The following is a 20,040-nucleotide window of genomic DNA, read 5'->3' on the forward strand; positions in this document are numbered from 1 at the left end:
TCCCAGAGCTTAACCCACAGCCGGGAAGCCAAGCACAGCTATGCTGGATGAAAGGGAATGTGCCAGAGCCTGGGGCGCCTGGGTAGGGGCACCCCAAGCTCTGGGTGGCCAGGGCTAGCCTCTGGTCTGCACCCCCAGAGCCTAGGGCCCCTCTCCTCCCTGCGATGGGAGCGATGAATGGGTGAGAAGCTGCCTCGGGCACCCCAGCTCCTGGTTAAATATAGACCAGGGCCCCTCCCACCTCGTCCCGGGCCTGCGAGTCCCCGATAAGCTGCCTCCTCCACTGCCCTCAAGCTGGCCCTCCCCCTCTGGTTCCGATGCCCCTGGGCAGGGGGCTCCCAAGAGCGTCTGAGGGCCCCTGAGCAGCAGCAGGCGGACAGGCCGCGTGGGTGAGCTGGGCCTGGGGGCGGTGAGCCCTGGGGTGGTGGTTGGCACTTCAGGCCTGAGGACCTGCAGCCCAGGAAGTCCTGGATGTGGTTGCTGGGTCCAGCCCAGGGCACCGTGGCTCGGGCTGGGCCCCAGGAACTGCATGCCATTTCCCCTCTCCAACTCCGCTGGAGGGCCTGGCCTGGCAGAGCGGTGAGGATGTGCACCTGGGGGAGACCCCTGGAGCGGGTGGGGGGGCTTCCTGGAGGAAGTGGCCGTCTACCTCGCCCCGCTGGCTGCAGCCTGGCAGACAGCACTGGCCTGAGAGCTGCCTGGTGACACGCCATTTGACAGCCCGGGGCCCACCTCCTGGGGGAAGCTTCCCTGACCACAGCTGGGCCCCCACCCGGCCCGCCCCGCCCCACCCCAAGGCTGGGCACGCTCAGGCCTCCTGCGCCCCCTCCTGTCCCCAGCTCCCCGCTGCCGCGATGCTGACCACACCTCGGACAGCGGCCGCTGCGCCGGCCCTGCACAGCCCCCAGGAGCCCGGGGAGCCGCCGCCCCCAGCGCAGGGCACTCGGCGGGCAAGCAGCGGGGAAGCGCCCAGCGCCCAGCGGGAGGCCTCGATGCCAGGCCTGGGCACCTTCCGGCGGGCCTTCTCCCGGGTGAGCCAGCGGGCGGGCGGCCCGGCCGCGGAGGAGGACGCGAGCCTGCTCCGCCGCAGCTCCCGCTTCCTGCTCCGGTCCCTGCGGCGCTCCCAGGACCGCAGGGCAGCGGCGGACCCGGGCCAGGCCCCTGCTGTGCCAGGCCCCGGCCCCGGCCCCGAGGAGCCCTCCAAGGCCATCGATGGTGCGGGCCGGCAGGCATCGCCCAAAGAGGAGCTGCAGGAGCTGGAACCCGAGGCAGGTGAGGGCTGCACCCCCAGCACTAAGCCAGAAAACAGGCCAGAGGGCGGGCCGGGGGCCAGGGGCCTGGCGGCTCTCCCCAGCCCCCGCCCCAGCCCCGCCCCCGCCCCGCACAGTTGCATTTTAAATTCCTCTGGCATTTCTGTGGCGCGGGAGATGAAGTGGCTCTCACGTCTCACAGCTGGGAAGGGGAGGAATGGGATTTGAATCCAGATTTGCGGCTCCAGAGCGCTGGCCTCTCCCAGCCTCCCTGGCTCCTGGCCCGACTAGGGTGATGGGCAAGGCCCCGCCCTCTTAGGTCACAGGGTCACAGAGCTTGCTGGGAGCCATGGCGGCCTGGAGGGGCCCAGGAGAGGACACTCGGATGCTGTGCCCTGAAAGGGGGACAGAGGGAGGTAGAGGCTTCCAGAATGGGGTTGGCCCGGAGTAGGAGCCGCACAAAGTGCTCCCACGGCTGGACGCGGGCAGCAGCCTGGGCATTGCAGTCTGACCCCTGGGCCTGCAGGAGGGGCTGCACTTGAGGTCCAGATGGGGCTCAGCAGAGTTGGGGTGGCGGGAGCAGGGCGGAGGCGGGCGGGGCAGGGGCTGATCCACATGCTGTCTGCAGCCAGGCTTGGGCCTGGGGTTCTGCCTCTTCAAACGTGACTCTGGGGGTTCGGGCGGTGGGGGATGTTGCTCCTGGAGCGGCCTTCAGCGGAGCTCTGGGGCCAGGCAGGCCGCTCCGGGGTCAGCCTGGGGGCTGCAGGTTCTCGGCGGTGCCCTCACCGCCCCTCTCCTGCCTCCCGGCGAAAAGGCAAATCCGTGGCGGATCTAATCACCGAGTGGCAGCTGCTGGCGGCCTTCGAACAGCTGCAGCGCCTGGAGGCGCGCCTGGTGGCCGAGAAGGCGTCGCACACGTTCGAGCAGGACCCCACGGGCTTCGCGCGGCGCGCCATGGACGTGTGCCTGCACTACGACGGGCTGGCGGCGGAGATCCGCGCCATCGTGCGCGAAACGCTGGGCCCCGACGGCGTGGCTGCGGCCGCGCTGGCCGAGCTGGCGCAGGTGGTGCGCGCCGAGGAGGAGGCGCACCCGGGCCCGCCCGCCGACGGCGACTTCCTGCGCACGCCGCGCCGCTGGCGCGGGCTCTGGGAGGACGCGGTGCGGCGGAGCGCGGGGGAGCGCGTGCGGGCGGCGGGCGCTGGGGCGGCGGAGGGCGCGGCGGGCCTGGCGCGGCTGCTGGCCGAGCTGGGCAGCCTGGTTCGCCGCGACCTGCAGAAGGTGCGGCGGGAGGTGCAGCCCGCGTGCGCGGCCGCCGGCCTCCCGGCCTGGGAGACCTACCTGCGCGCCTACCACGGCGCCGTGGCCCAGCGCCTGCAGGAGCTCGCGCGGGACGCCCGCGGCTGCGAGCAGCTCTACATCCTGCTGGACTGGGCCGCCAACGTCTACGGCAGGTGCGGCTTCTTCTCCCCTCCTTCCTGGGCGCGGGCTGGCGATGGCGGGAGGCCCGGAGCCCTGGGCACCCTCTCCGCGGTTCCAGGCCCTGGTGTGCCCTGCCAGTGCTTTCACAAGGGGCCCCCCAGGCGCCGGCTCCCCAAACTGGAGAGCGTCCGGGGTCGTTCCTACCTGGGCAGGAACCCCGCGGGAGGGCCCGTGCTAGCCCACAGGGTGCCTCCACGTGACTCAGGAAAGGGCACCCTCCAGGCGGGACGCAACCGCCGGCTCTCCCTGCTCTGCGTGGGCTGGATGTTACCCTCACGCCCTCCCTCGATGCCCCGAGGAGCAGGGCACCGGCCGGCGCTCCCGGCTCTGCAGGGTGACGGGTGGGTCGCCTCCCGCAGCCACAGGCGGGAGAGCGCGTGGGATGAGGGTCCTGGGCGCTGTCACGTGTTCTGAGAGACACGCCCCTCTCTGGGCTTCCGGGCGGGGGGGGGGGGGGGCAGCGACAGGCACTGAGCTGCGTGGCACTGGGGCGCTTAGAGCTCAGCTTGGGGTGGACTCCGACCAGGAGGGCAGAGGTCACTTCCGAGGCAGCCTGGCCAAGGTCCAGGTGGAAGCCCTTCCTGTGCATTCTGTGCGCACACAGCTGATTGGCCCGGAGCCAGGAAACCGGCAGGGACAAGCTTGGGGGTGAGGTGGGGCGTGATTGGAGACCCAGGTTTGGGGCTCTGCGGGGGTGGTTGTGAGAGTGTCACCCTTTGAGCCCAGCCAGCGGGGCGGGGGCAGCCGCCGCCTCATCACCCCCGCCCTGCCTTCCAGCCCTAATTTCCTGGACGCCCCTGACCTCACTCTGTCCACGGAGCCACTGCCCCCGCTCCTGGCCCCAGAAGTGTGGGCCCAACTGGAGAGCGATTACACCAGCTTCCTAGAGGTGAGGGGGGCGTGGCTAGACGTCGGGGGGCGGGCCTACGCTGAGCGCCCAGGCTGCCCAGGATCGCAATGCGGGGCTCCAGCCCCCCAATCCCCACCTCCTCCACCCCCCACCCCAGCCTGAGCCCTGGCGAGGAGGCCCTGTCCCCAAGGACGCGGCTCCTGAAGTGGGGGGCACCGATCTCCCTCCGGGAGGGTCTCACCACGCCCTTTCCCCCAGACCAAGATCGCCAGCTGCTTCGAGAGCATCCTGCAGCTGGAGCAGAGCCGCTGGGCAGCCGCCGTGGCCCCGGAGGTGCTGCAAGACCGGTACCACTCGTCGCTGTCCATCGACGTCCACATGGTGCGGCCCGGGAGGGCCGGGGGCCTGTGTTTGGCCCAGGCGGTGTTTGGGCGGCCCCTCAGCTATAAAACCCAGCCCCGCCTCCCGACTCAGGCCGGAGCTTGAAGGCCCACGTGGGGCGGGATGGGGGCCCCTGGTGGCATGGCAGGCGGGGAACGCCAGGCCACAGCTCCCAGCTGGCCCCGCGTTCAGGCGGCCGGAAGCTGGAGCCGCGATGAGAGGCAGCAGGGCGGCTGGAGCCACTAGCTGGGGGGCAGGGGCCTCGGTCCGGGGCTCAGAGGCCGGCTCACGCATGGCCTCGCTCCCAGCTGGTGGCAGAGCACGTGAAGGCGGCGGGGGCCATCTCGGCGGAGCTGGAGGCCACCACCTTGCGGATCTGCGCGCGGGCGCTCGGCCTCTTCCTGCCCAGGTGCGCGCCGTCCTCGCCTGGGCGGGTGGTGGTGTCTCCCGGCAGAGCCCAGCCGGTTTGCTCAGCGGGAGATCCGGACCCATGGGGCGGGGGAGCCTCATCCCTAGGCCCGAGGTTTGGGTGGGGACTGGAGGGGAGGGTGGTCCTGAAGGGAAGGAGGACCCCAGGCCTCTGCGCTCCCGCCCCCAGGTTTGAAAAGACGTTTCTGGAGTCGGAGGCGGTGAGCGAGCCGCACCTGGGCGCCTACATCAACGCCTTCGAGGAGCTCAGGTGGGTCTCCCGCTCCTCCTCGGCGCGGTGCCCCGCGCGGTCAGCAGGGGGCGCGCGAGCTCTGGAAATCGGGAAGGCGCACGCAAAGGAGACAAATTTGAACCGGGCATGGGGAATTCCGGGAGGCCTCCAGAAATGCCCCTCACCTGCCCCGTCCCCGCTGCGGGCCCCTGGGCACCGCGGAGCCAAGCTCCCAGAAGAGATGCAGAGAGTTCCAGGCTGAGCAGAGGCTGAGAAGTTCCAGCCAGCGGTCTCTGTCTCTTGCCAACCCTGCCTGCATCCAGCCAGTGTGGCTCCACGTCTCTCCTCCCTGCAGCCCAGCAGCCTTCTTTCTCCGTGGGACACTCCCTTTTCTGGGAAGCAGGGTTACTCTGGGAGTGAGGCCTGGGCCACTCTGCCCCCGGAAGCCAGAGGCCCTCCCTCTGGGCTGGCAGGACTGCCCCATTCTGTGCCTTCAACCCGAGGCCAGGGCTCAGGGTCCTCGGCTGTGGGGGCGCCGCTGTGGCAGGGACAGACTGAGCCGTGCTGGGTTCAGATCCAGCTCGGCCACTTGCTGGCTGTGTGCGCCTGGAGAGAAGTCACTTCCGCTTTCTGGCCTCCTTTGCTGACCTCTCCCGGCGAGGTCAGACCGCGGCCGCCTGGGACTCAGTGCCGTGGCTTCAGGAACACGGGATGTGCCAGGCACTGTGCCAGCGCTCTACCCGCCCGGAGCAGCTCACCCCGGGGCGGCCTCCCTGTGTGCAGATGGGGAAGGGGAGCTTAGAAAAGAAACGCCACTTGTCCACCGTCTGCAGCCAGTCCGTGCTGCGGCCGGACTCGTAACCAGGCCGGTCTGAATCCGAAGCAAGACCACAACGAGAAAACCTCTAACTGGGTCCAGCTTGTCCGTTCAGCCCCAGGGACCCTTCGCTACCCCTGGCAGGGAGCCTCTGGCCCAGCCCTGGCGGCATTTTAGCCTGCCCTCTGTGTCCCTGCACCGGGCACTGGGCATAGCCTAGCCCTCACTTGCCTCCACACTGAGGTGGGACATTGGCACCTTCAGGGGGCGGTCCTGAGGCTCCAAGGAGGGCCCGTGCCAGGCTGAGCTGGGCTGCATGTCCCGGAGGGATGGCGGGTTGGCGGGTTGGCGGGTTGGCCTAGAGCTGTTGCAGGGGCGCTCTGCGTGCACGGGGGCCACCCCCAGGCCTCGGCCCTGCGTTTCCAGGACTGGCTCCTGGGGCTGTGGTGCTGTCCCCTCACGTGGCACTGCTCCCAGGTTACCACCTTGCGTGGCCCAGGCCCTTTGCATTATGGTCTAAGGGACGGAGTTGCCGGCACCTAGCCCATAACTGCATACCCGGCCTTGTCCTGCGCCCTTGCTACTTAGTAACCTGTCCTGGCCCCTCCCAGGACCAACCTCCTGGCCAGGTTCCCAGGAACCTTCACGGAGCTGAAGCAGCCCCTCGCGGCTGCCACCGGCATCTTCCAGAAGCGGCTGCTCCAGGGTTTGCAGCACGACGTGCAGGTGAGTGGACGGGCCCCTCTGCCTACTTTCCACACCCAGTGGGTGCCCCGCACCCTGGGGCCTGGGGCCCAAGTCACACTTCATTTACTCCGGGGCAGGTGCCCAGACAAGGACCCAGCTGGGCAGGGATGTCAGTCTCCACTTCCTGGAGACTATGGTCAAGGAACCAGGCCTGCCCAGCTGGCATGGCTCAGTGGTTGAGCATCCATCTAGGAGCTAGGTCAGGGATCGATTCCCGGTCAGGGCACATGCCCAGGTCGCAGGCTCCATCCCCAGTGTGGGGCCTGGAGCAGGCAGCCAACCGATGATTCTCTCATTGATGTTTCTATCTCTCCCTTTTCCTTCCTCTCTGAAAGCAGAATTTTTTTATTTTTTTTTTAAGAGCCCTAGCCGGTGTGGCTCAGTGAATAGAGTGCTGGCCTGCAGGCTGAAGGGTCCTGGGTTTGATTCTGGTCAAGGGCACAGGCCCGGATTGCAGGCTTCATTCCCAGTAGAGGGTGTGCAGGAGGCAGCAAATCAATGATTCTCTCTCATTGATGTTTCTCTCCCTTCCTCTCTAAAATCAATTAAGAAATGTATTTTTCAAAACTTTATCACTTAAAAAATAAAAATAAAATCAAATAAAAAAGAAAGAAACCAGGCCCCTTCCCCAGCAAGACCTGGCTGCAGGCTCAGCCCCAAACCGGGCCCCGGAGCCCCCGGCCCTGGGGGGCCTGGCCATGACTGCACAGGGCCGCCGGGCACTGTGGAGAGGGGCCGAGACCCCCAGGGTTCCTTCCCTGACGGCTGTCAGGAGCCCCGCATGGCTCCCGGGGAGGCGCTACTGGGTGGGGCACAGTTGGAAGGCCCCCTCGTCCTCGCCCAGCCGCTCTTCAGGCTCCTGTGCACCAAGGCCTGGCTGACGGAGGACACGCTGCGGCCCCTCATGGACAAGGTGGTGGCCTTTGCCGGCCACCTGGAGCGCGTGGTGCCGCCTCGCGCGCAGGTACTGGGGAGGGGTGGCCCTGGCGGGTTCCTGCTTGAGCCAGGCCCCGACTCTGACCCTGACCCTGACCCTGACCCCTGACCCGGCCCCGCCCGCCCAGGAGACTCTGCAGGAGGTGCACCGCTACGTTGTCCGCGAGTACCTGGCGCAGGCGCTGAGGCCACCAGAGCGCTTCCGGGGCGCCGAGCGCCTCTCCGGCTCCCAGAAGATGGGCCTGGACGCCCAGGCCATCGGCGACACCTTCCAGGGCCTGGTGAGGGCGCCTGCGGGCCTCCGGTCCCGTCCCTCCCTCCGCTCCCCTCCCCTCCGCTTCCCGGAGTTCTGGGGCAGGGCCGCTGCAAGAGGGGCGGGGCCGGGCCGCGCGTACATTTGCATATATTTGCATACATTGTATGGCGCTCCCAGAGAGGGTGGAGGGCCTCCTCCCCGCACATCCACCCTCCCTGGCTGCGGCTGACTCCAGGCAGCACTTCCGGCGGGGCCTCAGTTTACCCTCTGAGCAGAGGGGGAACCCTGAGCGTACTCGGTCAGGGCAGGTGATGCTGCCAGGAAGGAGTCATGGCGGGAGCTGCGGGGAGGCCAGCGCGCACTGTGGAGGGGCTGCAGGCAGGGCCGCAGGAGGGGCCCGGAGGTGGCCAGCCCGGCCTCCCTGCCTCCGCAGGGCTCCGAGGCTGCGTGGCTGGACCAGGCGATCCCATGCGTGGCTGACATCCTGGGTGAGACCTACAAAGACGACATCCAGCGGCACCTGGAGGCGCTCATCGGGAGCTACCCGGACATCAGGTCTGTACCCCGCTGCTGCCCGGGGTTCCTTCTGCCTTCCCTGAGGCTGGAGGTGAGCAGGTGAGGGGCCGCCTGGAAAAGGGGTTCCCCTGCCTCATAATCTACCCTCTGGTTTTCACTCCTTCCTGTGGGGGGATGGGGTACCTGGGATCTCGCGGGGTCCCGGCCCTCTTCAGTGCCTAATGGTGGGCACATGTTTCCCCCCCCCCCCCCCGGGGAGTTTTGGGGAACAAGCTCTCTCTGGGGGCCCTGCCCGGACGAAGCAGGCTTTGCTTGGGGGAAGAGGGGGAGAAGGGAGGGTGAGTCATCACACCGTGGAAATCCCAGCCATGCCATGGGGAGGGGATGGTAGGGTGCAGCTTCTTCCCAGAGCCCCAGTGGAAGCATTCCTGCCCGGCTGTCTCTCTGACTGATTGACTCAGAATGGACACCCCGCTCCTGGCCCCGGGATTCCCCTGCCCCCAGTGGCCCTGACGTCCCAGGCTCCTGGAGGCGGGGTGGCCTGGCCTGGAAGGGGTGACTAACAAGGCCTCCTCCATGCTGCCTGGCTGGGCTCCCTGCACAGTGCTCTCAGGACGGCCCTCCCTCCCATGATGCTCCTGGCCGCGCCCCCCTGCACAGCATCCATCCTCCCTGGCTCCTCCCCCCCCAGAGTTCCTGACCCTCTGCCTAGGCCCATCCCCCGCGGGCGGCCCCTTCTCTCTCCCTGCCGGACCCCCCAAGCCAGCCAGCTCCTGTCAGACCTGCCCCAGCAGGGGTTCCCCTCTCCGGGCCGGGGTGTCCCGGAGGTGCTGGGTCTCCAACCAGGGCCTGTCTCTGCAGGCGGGAGCACGTGCTGGCCATCCTGGCGCTGCGCCGCCTGGGCCGCCGGCGGAACCACCGCCTGCTGCAGCGCGCCCAGGACCTGCTGAGCGCGGGCCGCGCCGGCACGGGCACCGCGGGGGGCCGCGTGCTCTTCGAGGAGGTCCCGGTGCCCACCTCCGTGGACGTGCTCATCACCTGCATCTAGAGCCGCAGGGCGCGCTGCAGGCGGCGGAGGCTCAGCCGCTGGCCCCGGCCTGAGCCCCTCAGCCGCCCAGGGCGGCTCCCGCCCCGCCCCCGCTAAGCCGGAGTCTGGAACTTCCATCCGCAGCCACGCGCGGCCGCTGGGCAGAGGGACAGCAAGGAGAGAGGCATTCCCGGCATCTGCGGGGGAGTGTGGGGCTGGGGCTCCCGCCCCTGCTGTCCGGCACCGCCCCTGTCTGAGCGCGAGACACAGAGTTTTTAAAAATAAACCCGAGCCCTAACCGGTTTGGCGCAGTGGATAGAGCATCAGCCTGTGCATCGAAGGGTCCCAGGTTCGATTCCGGTCAAGGGCATGTACCTTGGTTTCGGGCACATCCCCAGTAGGGGGCGTGCAGGAGGCAGCTGGTCAATGTTTCTCTCTCAGCAAGCGGGGAGGACGGACACTAGGAATCGCCAAGGTTTGTTGTGCAGCGTAAGGGATTGGCTTAGACACCAGGGACTTCGGGCTGTGGGGCTCCTGCAAGGCAAGTGGGGGGGGCGCTGAAAGGAGATCCCTCCATTGGGCACCTGCACCCTCCTCACCCCATCTCCCAAGCGGCACTGAAATTTGACTCCAGCCCTCCGGGGAGGCTGCTGGGAACCCTTTTGCCTTGGCAACCTCAGCTTGGCAGGAACCTGGCTGTGGAGGTGAGGGGTTGACAGGAAATAGGCAGCAGTAAAGGTGTGTCCTCCCCCCGCCCCCCTGCAAGGCCCCACTGGCTCTCAGCCGGGCCCTGACCATGGCTGCAGAGGGAGCAGGTAACTGCAGGGGCGGGCCTTCCCTGCCGGGACTTCCCTGCTGGGCCTCAGCTTATCCCTCTGGAGCCAGGCCCCTCGGGAGCCCCAGGAAGTTGCCTCCCAAGCACAGGGCGAGGGTCCTGAAAGGCCGCAGGGGCCCAGGGGCCGTGTCTCACCCTGGCCCACCTCCCGGCACCACAGACGTCACCGCGCAGAGGCCAGGCAGCTGTGTGCGCCCTCCCTGGCGGCAGCACTGCACGGCTGTCCGGTGGGGCCCCAGGGTGTGGGAGAGGTACCAGGGCTGCCCCCTCATGGGTGCTCAGGGGCTGGAGGTGGGGTGGGGGAGAGGGAGTGCCCAGATCTCCCCGGTGGGAATCGGGTGGGGTGGGTAGGGAAGGTGGGGATGGAATGAGGAAGAGGAGAGGTTGGAGGTCTCAGGTTCCAGGTTGGGGGTGGGGCAGGGAATATTCCAGAGTTGCCAGTGACCAGCAGTCCTGTGTGTGTGTGTGTGTGTGTGTGTGTGGGCAGGGCAGGGGGGCGGCCAGCAGCGTGTTCCTGGCCCTGCCTCACACCAGGTGCCTGCACAGGAGGCCTGGAGCCTCAGCCACGGGGAGGGGCCCTCAGGGGTGCGAGCCCAGACTGGGCTTCCCCTGGCTGCGGTTGGGCTGGAGGCTGCCTCTGCACCTCCAGGGGGGCCTGGGCTGGAGCCCCCACACCTCACAGGTAGGCCCCGACTCCAGGCCCCTCAGCTCCGGGATGGACAGCTGATCCTGTCCATGGAGGAGCCAGCAGAGGGAGGAGAGGGCACTGCCAGGGAGGAGGGTGCCAGGTAGAGGCAGGACCAGGAACCCCTGGAGGGACCGCAGCGGGACTGTCCTGCCCCAGGAGGACCACAGACACTGGGCCCGGTCCCTCCTTCCTCCCTGTGGACCAGGGCCAGCACATTCCAGGGACACACACACGCGCACATATTCTCACACACACACACTTCCTTATTAGCCAGACAACTTGGCCAGCACGTCCGGAAGCAGCTCTGGAGTCGGGCCCTAGCCCATGCTTGGCCTGGACAGTAGGAGCCAAGTTCTCTGGGCTCTGCAGGGCCTATGGGGCCTGGTAACAGGGAGGGAGGCAGGATCCTGGGCATAGCCCCCACCCACCCCTGGGGCAGAATGACCAATGGCCAGAGCCCAGGGCCTGAAGCACCCAGAGTGTGCCCACCTCAGCCAACCCCGTGGCTCCAGCCTCCCCAACTGCACCCTCGTTAGGAGCAGCCCGTCCCCACTCGGCCTTGGGAAGCTGGCTCCAGCCCCCAGACGCTGCTGGGCTCACAGGAACAGGCACTGGGCCTGCCAGGCATGGAATTCCTGTCAGGAAACTCCGAGTTCCTGTCTCTGAACCTGGAAGCTCAGGGAGACAGCGTGGTGTGCGCCTCAGTGCCCCCCTGCACCTCGAGGAGGCTGCTGGGGCCTCCCCACGCGCTGCCCCACTCACCTCGGGCTTTGCTGCCACTGAGAGTCCCCCCAGCCTTGCACCCAGGGCCTTCCCAGCTTTTTCTAGCAGAGCATGGCCTGCCCTGGCCCCTGCGAACATGCAGTCACAGCGGGGCCACGGGCCTGGCTTTATGGCTGGCATTTACGTCACCCTCCCCAGCCTGGGAGTCACAGACAGCTGCTCATTTCACAGCTGGAAAAACTGAGGCACGGAGAGGCGAAGGGCCTGGCCTACAGTCTTGTGGCTGGAAAGTGCAGAGCTAGGCCGGGCCCTGCCCCATGGCTGCAGGCCCCTTTGTGTGGCCCTGCACCTCACAGCGTCCTTGTGCACCGGACAGCCCCTCACCAGGCCCAGGAGTGCTGGAGGTCATGAGACCAGCAGGTCACAATTATGCAAGAAGTCCTTTAGAAGGCTGATGGACCTTGGGGCTTTTAGCAAGGGCTAAAGCTATGTACTGATTGTTCTGTTGACACAATGTTGGCTGAATGGCTCAGGGGTTCCCCTAACCTGATAAATCTTTTACTGTTTACCAAACCTTACCTTTGATATGTATGTTTGCTTTGCTAAAGGACAAAATCTATAATAATAAAAGCATAGCGTGGACGACCTTCTGGGGCTGCAAGAAAAAACGGGCCGAAACCTGTTTGGCTCAGTGGATAGAGCGTTGGCCTATGGACGGAAGGGTCCCGGGTTTGATTCTGGTCAAGGGCATGTACCTTGGTTGCGGGCATATCCCCAGTAGGAGACTCTCTCTCATTGATGTTTCTAACTATCTCTCTCCTTTCCTCTCTGTAAAAAATCAATGAAATATATTTTTTAAAGATACACAAAAACAGCAACAAAAACGGGTCTCAGGTACCTGCCAGCAGCCAGCCAGCGGGGAACAAGGCCTACTCTTGCACGAATTTCGTGCATCGGGCCCCTCGTGTGTAAATAAAAAGCCGTGGGCCCACTCCACTAGAGAAGGTTTCCGCCTGGTTCCCCATGCCTTCTAAGTTTATGTTTCTTGTCTGCTGTATCCATTTATGCCCGGCCCTTCTCTTGCTGCGAAAGACTGCTGGTTCCCAGAGCAACCTGCTTCCCCAATCTCAGTTCCTTCCTTTGCCACCACAAAGTCCCTTTAGAAACCCCACAGACTAAGAGGGCCCCCATGGTGGTCAGGGTCTGTCTGTGCTCAGGCCTGGGGGGAGGGGCAGGGACCCGGCCTCCCCCTGCTCCCTGCCCTCCCCCCTCCCGTCTGTGAGAGTGCTGGGCAGTGACTCTGTGCTGGGCACCGTGGCACACAGAGTGCAGGCCCCCTCCTGGGCCTCCAGGGGGGGTGTGCTGGGAGTTGGTGCCACCAGGTCACACCCGCCTCCCGGAACCTCTGCTGTAGTGAAGTGCTTGGAGGGGACAGACTGGACATGCCAGGCCCACACCCGGCCCCTGCGCTCCTGGGCCCTCCCCCTGCCAAGGCTGACTACACCACACCTGTTAGTGGCTGGTAACATGTGTCCGTGTTTTCATCTGTGGTTTCGATATGTCTTGGAGAGTGGTCTGTTTGCTTAGTTCAGGATTAAGAAGTGGTAAGGAGGATGTACTGTATTTTTTATGCAGCAAATTATACATGTTCTGTACCCGAAACTACACTGTGTTCTAGTAAAAAGCCTGCTCAGATTGGCCAGAGCCAGAGAGGCGGTCTATTAAAAAAAGAACTGGTGTTGCCTCGGAAGGGGGGGTGGGGTAGTCTTATACAGCAAACATAGGCCTAAACCCATGTTTTAACTGTAGCCGCCTGTGCTGGGCAGTCGGGGCAGTCCTGGGCGGTGGGGTGGGGGCGGGGCAGTCCTCCAGCGGGGTAAGAAAAGTTCCCAAATTAGGGATCCATGGATCTCTGGATCCTAGGGAAGAGGATGATGTCCTGAGCCCTTGGGCTGTCGGGGCGCAGCCACCGCGTGCCCAGCTCCCTCCCTCCGAGCAGGGTTAGGGATCAGCTTCTGGGTCCCAGCTCGGCACCTCCCTAGCTGTGTAACTCTGGGCGCGACTCCGCCTCTCCGGGCGCTGTCTCCCCGGGGAAATGGGGAGCATTCCTGCAAAAATGCGAATGTGGCTCCGGAGGGCCTGGCTGGCAGCAGGGTCCGGAGGGAGCAGAGCAGGTGCTGCTGCTGCGTGCTCGGGCACTGCAGCCTTCCCTGGCAACCACCTGCCACCATCCCTAGGAGGGGAGACGAGGCCCCGGGGGTGAAGCCACATGTCTCAACACACCTATGCAGCCCGGCTGGTGTGGCTCAGTGGTTGAGCATTGACCTCTGAGTCAGGAGGTCACTGCTCACTTCCTGGTCAGGGCGTGTGCCCGGGTTGTGGCCTCAGTCCCCAATGGGAAGGAGGGGCGTGGGGGAGGGGTGTGCAGGAGGCAGCCGATCAATGATTCTCTCATCGTTGATGTTTCTCTCTCTCCCTCTCCCTCTCTGAAGTCAATAAAAATCTATTAAAAAATAATAATATAGCCGAAACTGGTTTGGCTCAGTGGATAGAGCGTCAGTCTGTGGACTGAAAGGTCCCAGGTTCGATTCCGGTCAAGGGCATGTACCTTGGTTGCGGGCATATCCCCAGTAGGTGTGCAAGAGGCAGCTGATCAATGATTCTCTCTCATCGATGTTTCTAACTCTCTATCCCTCTCCCTTCCTCTCTGTGAAAAATCAATAAAATATATTTAAAAAAAAATAATATAAAATAAAAACACTGGTGTGAGTTATGCCTTCTTTCTCCAAAGCTGACACCCTGAGCTCTCAAGCGTCAATGAGGAGAGCCCAGCTCCGAGGCGCCGGGAAAATCAGGCCCTCCGTGCTTTGGGCAGCCTCCTGGCCTCTGGGCCCTGGCCCAGCCTCATGGGGGACGGGGGAGGCGGGGAGACAGTGCCAGCTGTGCTGGGACTGTCTTCTGGGCAGCCTCCTGGCCTCTGGGCCCTGGCCCAGCCTCATGGGGGACGGGGGAGGCGGGGAGACAGTGCCAGCTGTGCTGGGACTGTCTTCTGGGCAGCCTCCTGGCCTCTGGGCCCTGGCCCAGCCTCATGGGGGACGGGGGAGGCGGGGAGAGAGTGCCAGCTGTGCTGGGACTGTCTTCTGGGCAGCCTCCTGGCCTCTGGGCCCTGGCCCAGCCTCATGGGGGACGGGGGAGGCGGGGAGAGAGTGCCAGCTGTACTGGGACTGTCTTCTGGGCAGCCTCCTGGCCTCTGGGCCCTGGCCCAGGCCTGCAGAACGCTGGGATTGCAGGAACGTTCCCGCCTCTGCCATCGGGCCCAGTGAGAGCAGCATGACTTACTGGAAACCACACGGGCTAGGGGAAGGCTCCCGGGGCAGCCCAGGCCGGGAGGGGCAACTGCCGAACTTGGCCGTTTTGCATCACCACCAAAAGCCATTGCATAAGCCAGGCCTTTTTGGGGAGAGTTGGCCATGGGGGCTGGCTTGGAGAAGTCGCTGGCTCCCTGGAGGGGCGGTTCCTCCCGGGAGCCCTTCTGCGTTCGCTGCGTGGGAGGCCAAGCATTGGGATCCTCTTGCCCCATGGCCTTGCCGAAGCCATTTCTCCTCCGGCCTGTTTCCCCAACTGCCAGGCAAAGAAGGAAGCGTGGGCCTGGCTTCCTCCTGGGGGGGGGGGGTGTTCACAAGTAAACATCCTCATGTGGGGGAGCGCCCCCGAGGCAGAGGGTGCCCGGGAGGGTGGCTCCTGGCCAGCTGTCCCGTGGCCCGGGGAGGTCAGCTGACCCCGGCCCAGGACTGTGCAGCTGTAAGCGACCCCAAGCCAGTGACTCCTCCCTGTGGCCACAGACCCAGCCTCAAGGCCTCCATCTGCTGGCTCCTTCGCTCTTCCGAGACTCAGTTTCCTCCTCTGTCAGCACGGGCACAAGGGCCTGCCCGGTGCAGTGAGTGAGGGGCACCCCAGGGAACAAGAGGCCCTGAAGGGTCCCCCCAGTCAGGCAGTGGCCTGAGGAGCGGAGGGACAAGCAGGACTGGCGGGCCAGTGTGGAAATGCAAGTCATTTCCCAGAGGGAAGTGGCCGGGCCTCGGGAGGCTGGGCGACAGCCTGGTGCCCTGGCCTCCTGATCTGGGGAGCCCCCTCCCCCCGTCAGCACCCCCCTGTGCCCCCTCCGGGGGCAACGGCCCCACGACCTGCAGTCCTTCCTTCTTGTGAGACCTTCAGCCTCGGCCTGAATGTGCCCTCTGCCTTCCAGGCCCCTTTCCAGGAGCTTCTCCCAGCAAGGTCCCCTGTCCTCCCGCCCCCAACAGTCCCGGCACAGCCGGCACTCACTCCCCCCACCCCCTGTGGCTGGGCCCCAGAGGGAGCAGGGGAAGACTCAGTCAATGAACAAGATTATGAAATCCTGGGACTTTTCCCCTCAAAGATGTAAACAAAGTGGGAGGCAGTAAAACCTCTAGTGTCTGCATCCAAGCTGTCCTGCTGGCAGCCCCTTCCTGCGTCCCAAGTCCACAGAACTGCATCTCCACACTGACCACCGGGGGGCGATGTTTGCTGGGCGCCCAGCATGGGGCAGGGCCGTCAGAGAGGGAGGTGCTCAGAGTCCGCCTTGGAGGGGCTACGAGGGAGCACGCACCTCAGAGGCTTGCCCCATGGTAAGGTGACCAGACGTCCCACTTTTGGCGGTCGCCTTACCCATGGGAGCAGTAAACACGGCAAAGCCCTCAGGGCTGCGAGTCCTCGAAGTCAGCGGTCTGCCCCGAGAATGGACGGCAGGCTGCGGGCGGACGTGTTCTCAGCAGCCGAAGGCAGCAGCAGCCCGCAGCCCGTGCCCGCCGGTGCCGTGAACAAACGGCACTCAGTCTTACAGAGGACGGGAAGCCGACACGCTCGAAGGGACAAACCGTGGGGACAGCACGCTGAGAGAAACGAGCCGGCGCCCGCGCACAGACCCTGTGCGATTCCACTTTCGCGAGGCCCTCAGAAGGGCCAGTGTGTGGAGCAGAATGGCGGTCGCCAGGGGCTGGCGGAGGGGGAGGGGGCGGTGTCCGGTGAGTTTCTCACGGTGGACAAAGTTCGCAGACGCGCGGCCCTGGCTGCACCACAGGGCGAAGGTGCACACGCCCAGCTGCACGCGTCCGGGATCGAATGGTCCTTTTTGTTAAGCATCTGTGGCCACGGGTCTCAGGACAGGGCCAGCGGCACTGCTGAGCAGAGGGAAGGGAGGCAGAGCGACAGGCGTGTGGTAGGGCCAGGGCCCTGGTCACAGTGGGCAGCAGACCACTCACGGCTCCTGCTGACACCCTCCTCGCAGCCGGAGCCCGAGGGGAGGGGACACGGGATGGAACTGGGAGGGAGGGCCAGCAGCTGGCCAGCAGCACTCCCACCGCATCGGCTGCCTCCTGCCGAGGTGGATTGTTGGCTGGCCCGCGGCTGGCTCTCCCTGGACGGTCTGGCCTCGGGAGGACAGTTCCTCATATGTCAGGAGTAAGAATAGCTCCGGCCTTGTCAGCGCCCCTCCCCCAGCTGTCACAGCCTCAGCGCCGCCCGGCCGCCCATGCAAGAGGGCCTCCCTCACCGGGGCTTCACGGACACCCTCTGCCCTTGGGAAGTGACTGGTGCAGCACACAAGGGCAGGCAGCTCTCCCTACCCCCTTGCCCCCTCACCTCCCCCCCCTCACCCCTCACCCCTCACCTCCTCCCCCTCCCACCCTCCGGGCCTGGCCGCTGCTCAGGTGAAGCATGAAGGGGCAGGCTGCCAGGCTGCGGTTCAGGCTGTGCCCTGGGGAGCGTCACTCTGGCCCTGCCCACCAGGCCACCGGAGCCTCACAGGTGTCCCCATCTGTGGACGGGGGGCAGCCTGCCCGGAAGGCAGGTTTGCACAATGCGGCCACAGGTCCGGGTTCATCCCCAGGGTCCCTGGCAGCTGGATGGCCTGGGGGCCTGGCCTCTCGGCTCCCCATCATCTGTGGGGCAGATGGGATGACCGCCCAGCCCCTCGGCTGGCTTCTCTGAAAAATGCCCGGGCGCCAGGGTGGGGAAGGGTGAGGGAAGGAGCTCCCCTCCTCCCAAGCGCCAACAGGGACAGGGCGGTGTCCAAACCCAAGCCTGGCACTGCCACCCAAGAGGAAGAGGAAGTCTTGTCCCCGGGGCACCCCCTCCCGCCCCGCCCGCCCTGCCACCCTCCCAGGCCCACGGGGGAGCTGCCCCCGAGGTGAGGGGTCAGGGAGCAAACAAGGGGGGCGGCGGCGAGGCAGCAAAAGGGAAGCGGCTCAGCCGGGAAATTCCTGAATGACTGTCCTTTCCAGAGGGAGGGATTCCTGGCATGTGCCATGGCCAGGGTGCGCTGCTGGGGGGTCTCTCCGCCAGCACCCTCTCCCCACCCCCTAACAGGCCTGGCAGCCGGGCTGAGAGGGGAGACTGAGGCCCAGAGCGGGGGTGAGCTGCTCGAGGCCGCACCGCGAGGACAGAGCCGGGCTGAGTGGGCTCAAGCCCCGGCTGCCTGGGCCCTGGCTTTGCCTCCAGGCGCCTGTCCGGCCCGGCCCGGCCCGGGTCCCACAAGGGGAGCCCTTCAGCGGGGTCCTGGGCCCGGGGTCCTCCACTCTGCCTGCGTGCCCTCGGGCACCCCCCTTTCCGGGGACCTGCCCATGAGCATGCAGCACCCCGCACCGGGGCTCCGTCCTCAGCGACCCCCGCAGCCCCCGGCACCCCTCCGGGAAGCCCCTCCCGGAGGGTCGGGTGGGACAGCCGGGGAGGCCGGGGCTGGGACGGGCTCTGTGACGCAGGGCGCGGGGCTGCCCTGGGGCGGGCTTCCAGCAGCCAATCAGCAGCGCCGCTGACCATGGGGGGGAGCCGGACCCGGTCCCCGGCGGCCGTGGGTAAGGGTCCCGGCGCCCCAAACCCCGGGGAGGGCCTGCGGCGGCCGCGCCCCGGCCCGGGCCCCGCCCGCGGTGGGAGCAGGGACCCTCCCTCCCGTGCCTGCTGGGCGGCCCTGCCGGCGGGGGGCGCTCCGCGTCCGCACCCGCAGCCCCGCGCCCCCGCCGCCCCCGCCTCCGCCTCCGCCCGCGCTCTGGGCCCGAGGGCGGGGCGGGCGGGCGAGGCTTTTTGAGGCCGCGGGCGCCGGCGGGCAGAGGCGCCGGCGGCTCAGTAAGTGACTCCTCTCCGCGTCCGGTCCGTCCATCGCCCCGCGGCCGCCGGTCCTCCGGGGGGCTGTCCGGTCCTCCCGGGGGGCTGTCCGGTCCTCCGGGGGGCTGTCCGGTCCTCCGGGGGGCTCCCCGGTCCTCCGGGGGGGCGGCCCGGTCCTCCGGGGGGGCGGCCCGGTCCTCCGGGGGGGCTCCCCGGTCCTCCGGGGGGGCGGCCCGGTTCTCCGGGGGGGGGCGGCCCGGTCCTCTGGGGTGGCTGTCCGGTTCTCCTGGGGGGCGACTGTTTGGTCCTCCGGGGGGGCTCCCCGGTCCTTCGGGAGGGCTCCCCGGTCCTCCGGGGGGGCGGCCCGGTCCTCCGGGGGGGTGGAGCCCGGTCTTCCGGGGGGGTGGCGTCCGGTCCTCCGGGGGGGCTCCCCGGTCCTCCGAGGGGCGGCGGCGGGGACCGAGGGGGCTGCCGACCTAGGCCCTGGCGCCCCGCAGCCCCGCCTCCGGGGAAACTGAGGCCTCCGGGGAAACTGAGGCTTGCGCTGCGGGCGCTGAGGACCGGGTTGCGCTCAAAGCACGGGGTGCCCCGGGGAAGGCAGGAAGGGGTGCCCCGGGGGAGGCAGCGGGGTGCCCTGGGGGAGGCAGGGAGGGGGCTGTGGGGTTGGTGCGGGTCTCCCCATTTCAGGAGGCAGGGAGGGGGCTGTGTGACCCAGCCATCACTCCCCCTGCAGCCTGGAGGACCCCCGAGCAGAGGCAGGGGAGGGTGTGGCGCAGCCTGACCCCAGGGGAGGGAGGAGGGGGCTGTGTGCCTGAGGAGGATGGGGAGGACGGGATGTCACCTGTATCTTCACTGCCCAGCAAGGGCTGCGCTGAGCGGAGCGAACTCTGCCGCCCCTGCCGGCTGACACCCGCACCCTCCCTGGGCCCCGTGGCTGGCGCTGGGCGGTGCGGGTCTGCAGTTCGGGGGCCTGAGAAGGAGTCTGCGCCCAGGGGTGGAGGGGAACCCGTGGGGACCCGCCAGAGCAGCGTCTGGAGGTCAGACGGAGCCCAGCTTGTGTGGGGACTGGGAGGTGGGCAGAGGTGAGGCTGGGCCCCTGCGGGTCGGGATGGCCTCTGCCTCGCCCCAGGAGGGGGGCAGAGGTGGGGCAGGCCCCTGGGGGGGACCCTGAGCACCCACCAGCCGGCCAGGTCAGCTCCTATGGGTGAGTGGCATGAAATGGGCGGATTGGGAGGGATGCTGGGGTAGTGGTGAGAGGCAGAGACGAGGACCTTGGTCTGGGGCTCCCTGGAGCACCCCTCCTGGGCTCTGCAGTGCGACCGCCAGGCCACATGGCAGGGGAAGCACTGGAGGCCAGTGGGTACAAGCCAGGCGCCCGGCCCCGAGCGGCGCTGGCCAAGCTCAGGGGTTAGGGTGCGCAGCGAGCGGGGGTGAGGGGGGATGGGACAGGGTGTGGGCTGATGGGAGGCAGCGGGGGCTCCAGGTCAAGCTGAGCCCCGCATCACCCACACTCCGTTCCCCCTGGCCGGGTGGCGGGCTGCGCCGGGCGGTCTGTCGTTGCTGGGTGCCTCATGCCTGGGCACGTTCACTCTGGGGTGGGAGAAAGGGCACCGTGGTTATGGGTCACCCGTTCCCAGGAAGGCCTAGCCCGTCTGCTCCCTCTTCCCACTCTGCCCCGCTCACTCCCTGGGGTTGGCCTGGCTGAGTGGCCGAGCCTGCTGGGCACAGGGTCCTGCCTTCGGGGGAGCAGCCTGCAAGGTGCTGGGGGACCGGAGG

General features: G+C 67.0%; 1 protein-coding gene across 3 annotated transcripts; it reads left to right on the forward strand.

Annotated features, from left to right (window-relative positions):
• The first annotated feature begins 800 nt into the window (after positions 1–800).
• On the forward strand, positions 801–9,061 carry EXOC3L4 (exocyst complex component 3 like 4). 3 transcript variants are annotated; one of them, XM_036429013.2, is made up of 11 exons: positions 805–1,272; positions 2,065–2,704; positions 3,510–3,621; positions 3,841–3,963; positions 4,272–4,372; positions 4,562–4,642; positions 6,032–6,146; positions 7,012–7,131; positions 7,232–7,384; positions 7,793–7,914; positions 8,737–8,996. In XM_036429013.2, exons 1-11 carry the CDS (start codon positions 855–857, stop codon positions 8,921–8,923), a joined length of 2,172 nt encoding a protein of 723 aa, XP_036284906.1. In that variant the 5' UTR covers positions 805–854; the 3' UTR covers positions 8,924–8,996. The 3 variants fall into 3 exon arrangements, with proteins under 3 accessions (XP_036284908.1, XP_036284907.1, XP_036284906.1); XM_036429014.2 differs by lacking the exon at positions 7,232–7,384 and having other exon boundaries at positions 802–1,272; positions 8,737–9,007; XM_036429015.2 differs by lacking the exons at positions 7,012–7,131; positions 7,232–7,384 and having other exon boundaries at positions 801–1,272; positions 8,737–9,061.
• The last annotated feature ends 10,979 nt before the right edge of the window (positions 9,062–20,040 follow it).

This window comes from Pipistrellus kuhlii, unplaced genomic scaffold (genome assembly GCF_014108245.1).
Source record: "Pipistrellus kuhlii isolate mPipKuh1 unplaced genomic scaffold, mPipKuh1.p scaffold_m20_p_97, whole genome shotgun sequence".
NCBI lineage: Eukaryota > Metazoa > Chordata > Mammalia > Chiroptera > Vespertilionidae > Pipistrellus > Pipistrellus kuhlii.

Bases quoted from the DNA above. Each gene is read 5' to 3' on its own strand.
- EXOC3L4 (XM_036429013.2), top strand. From the start codon at position 855: ATGCTGACCACACCTCGGACAGCGGCCGCTGCGCCGGCCCTGCACAGC. The intron at 3,622-3,840 runs GTGAGGGGGGCG...CCTTTCCCCCAG, and splicing joins ATTACACCAGCTTCCTAGAG to ACCAAGATCGCCAGCTGCTT. The intron at 7,385-7,792 runs GTGAGGGCGCCT...CTGCCTCCGCAG, and splicing joins GCGACACCTTCCAGGGCCTG to GGCTCCGAGGCTGCGTGGCT.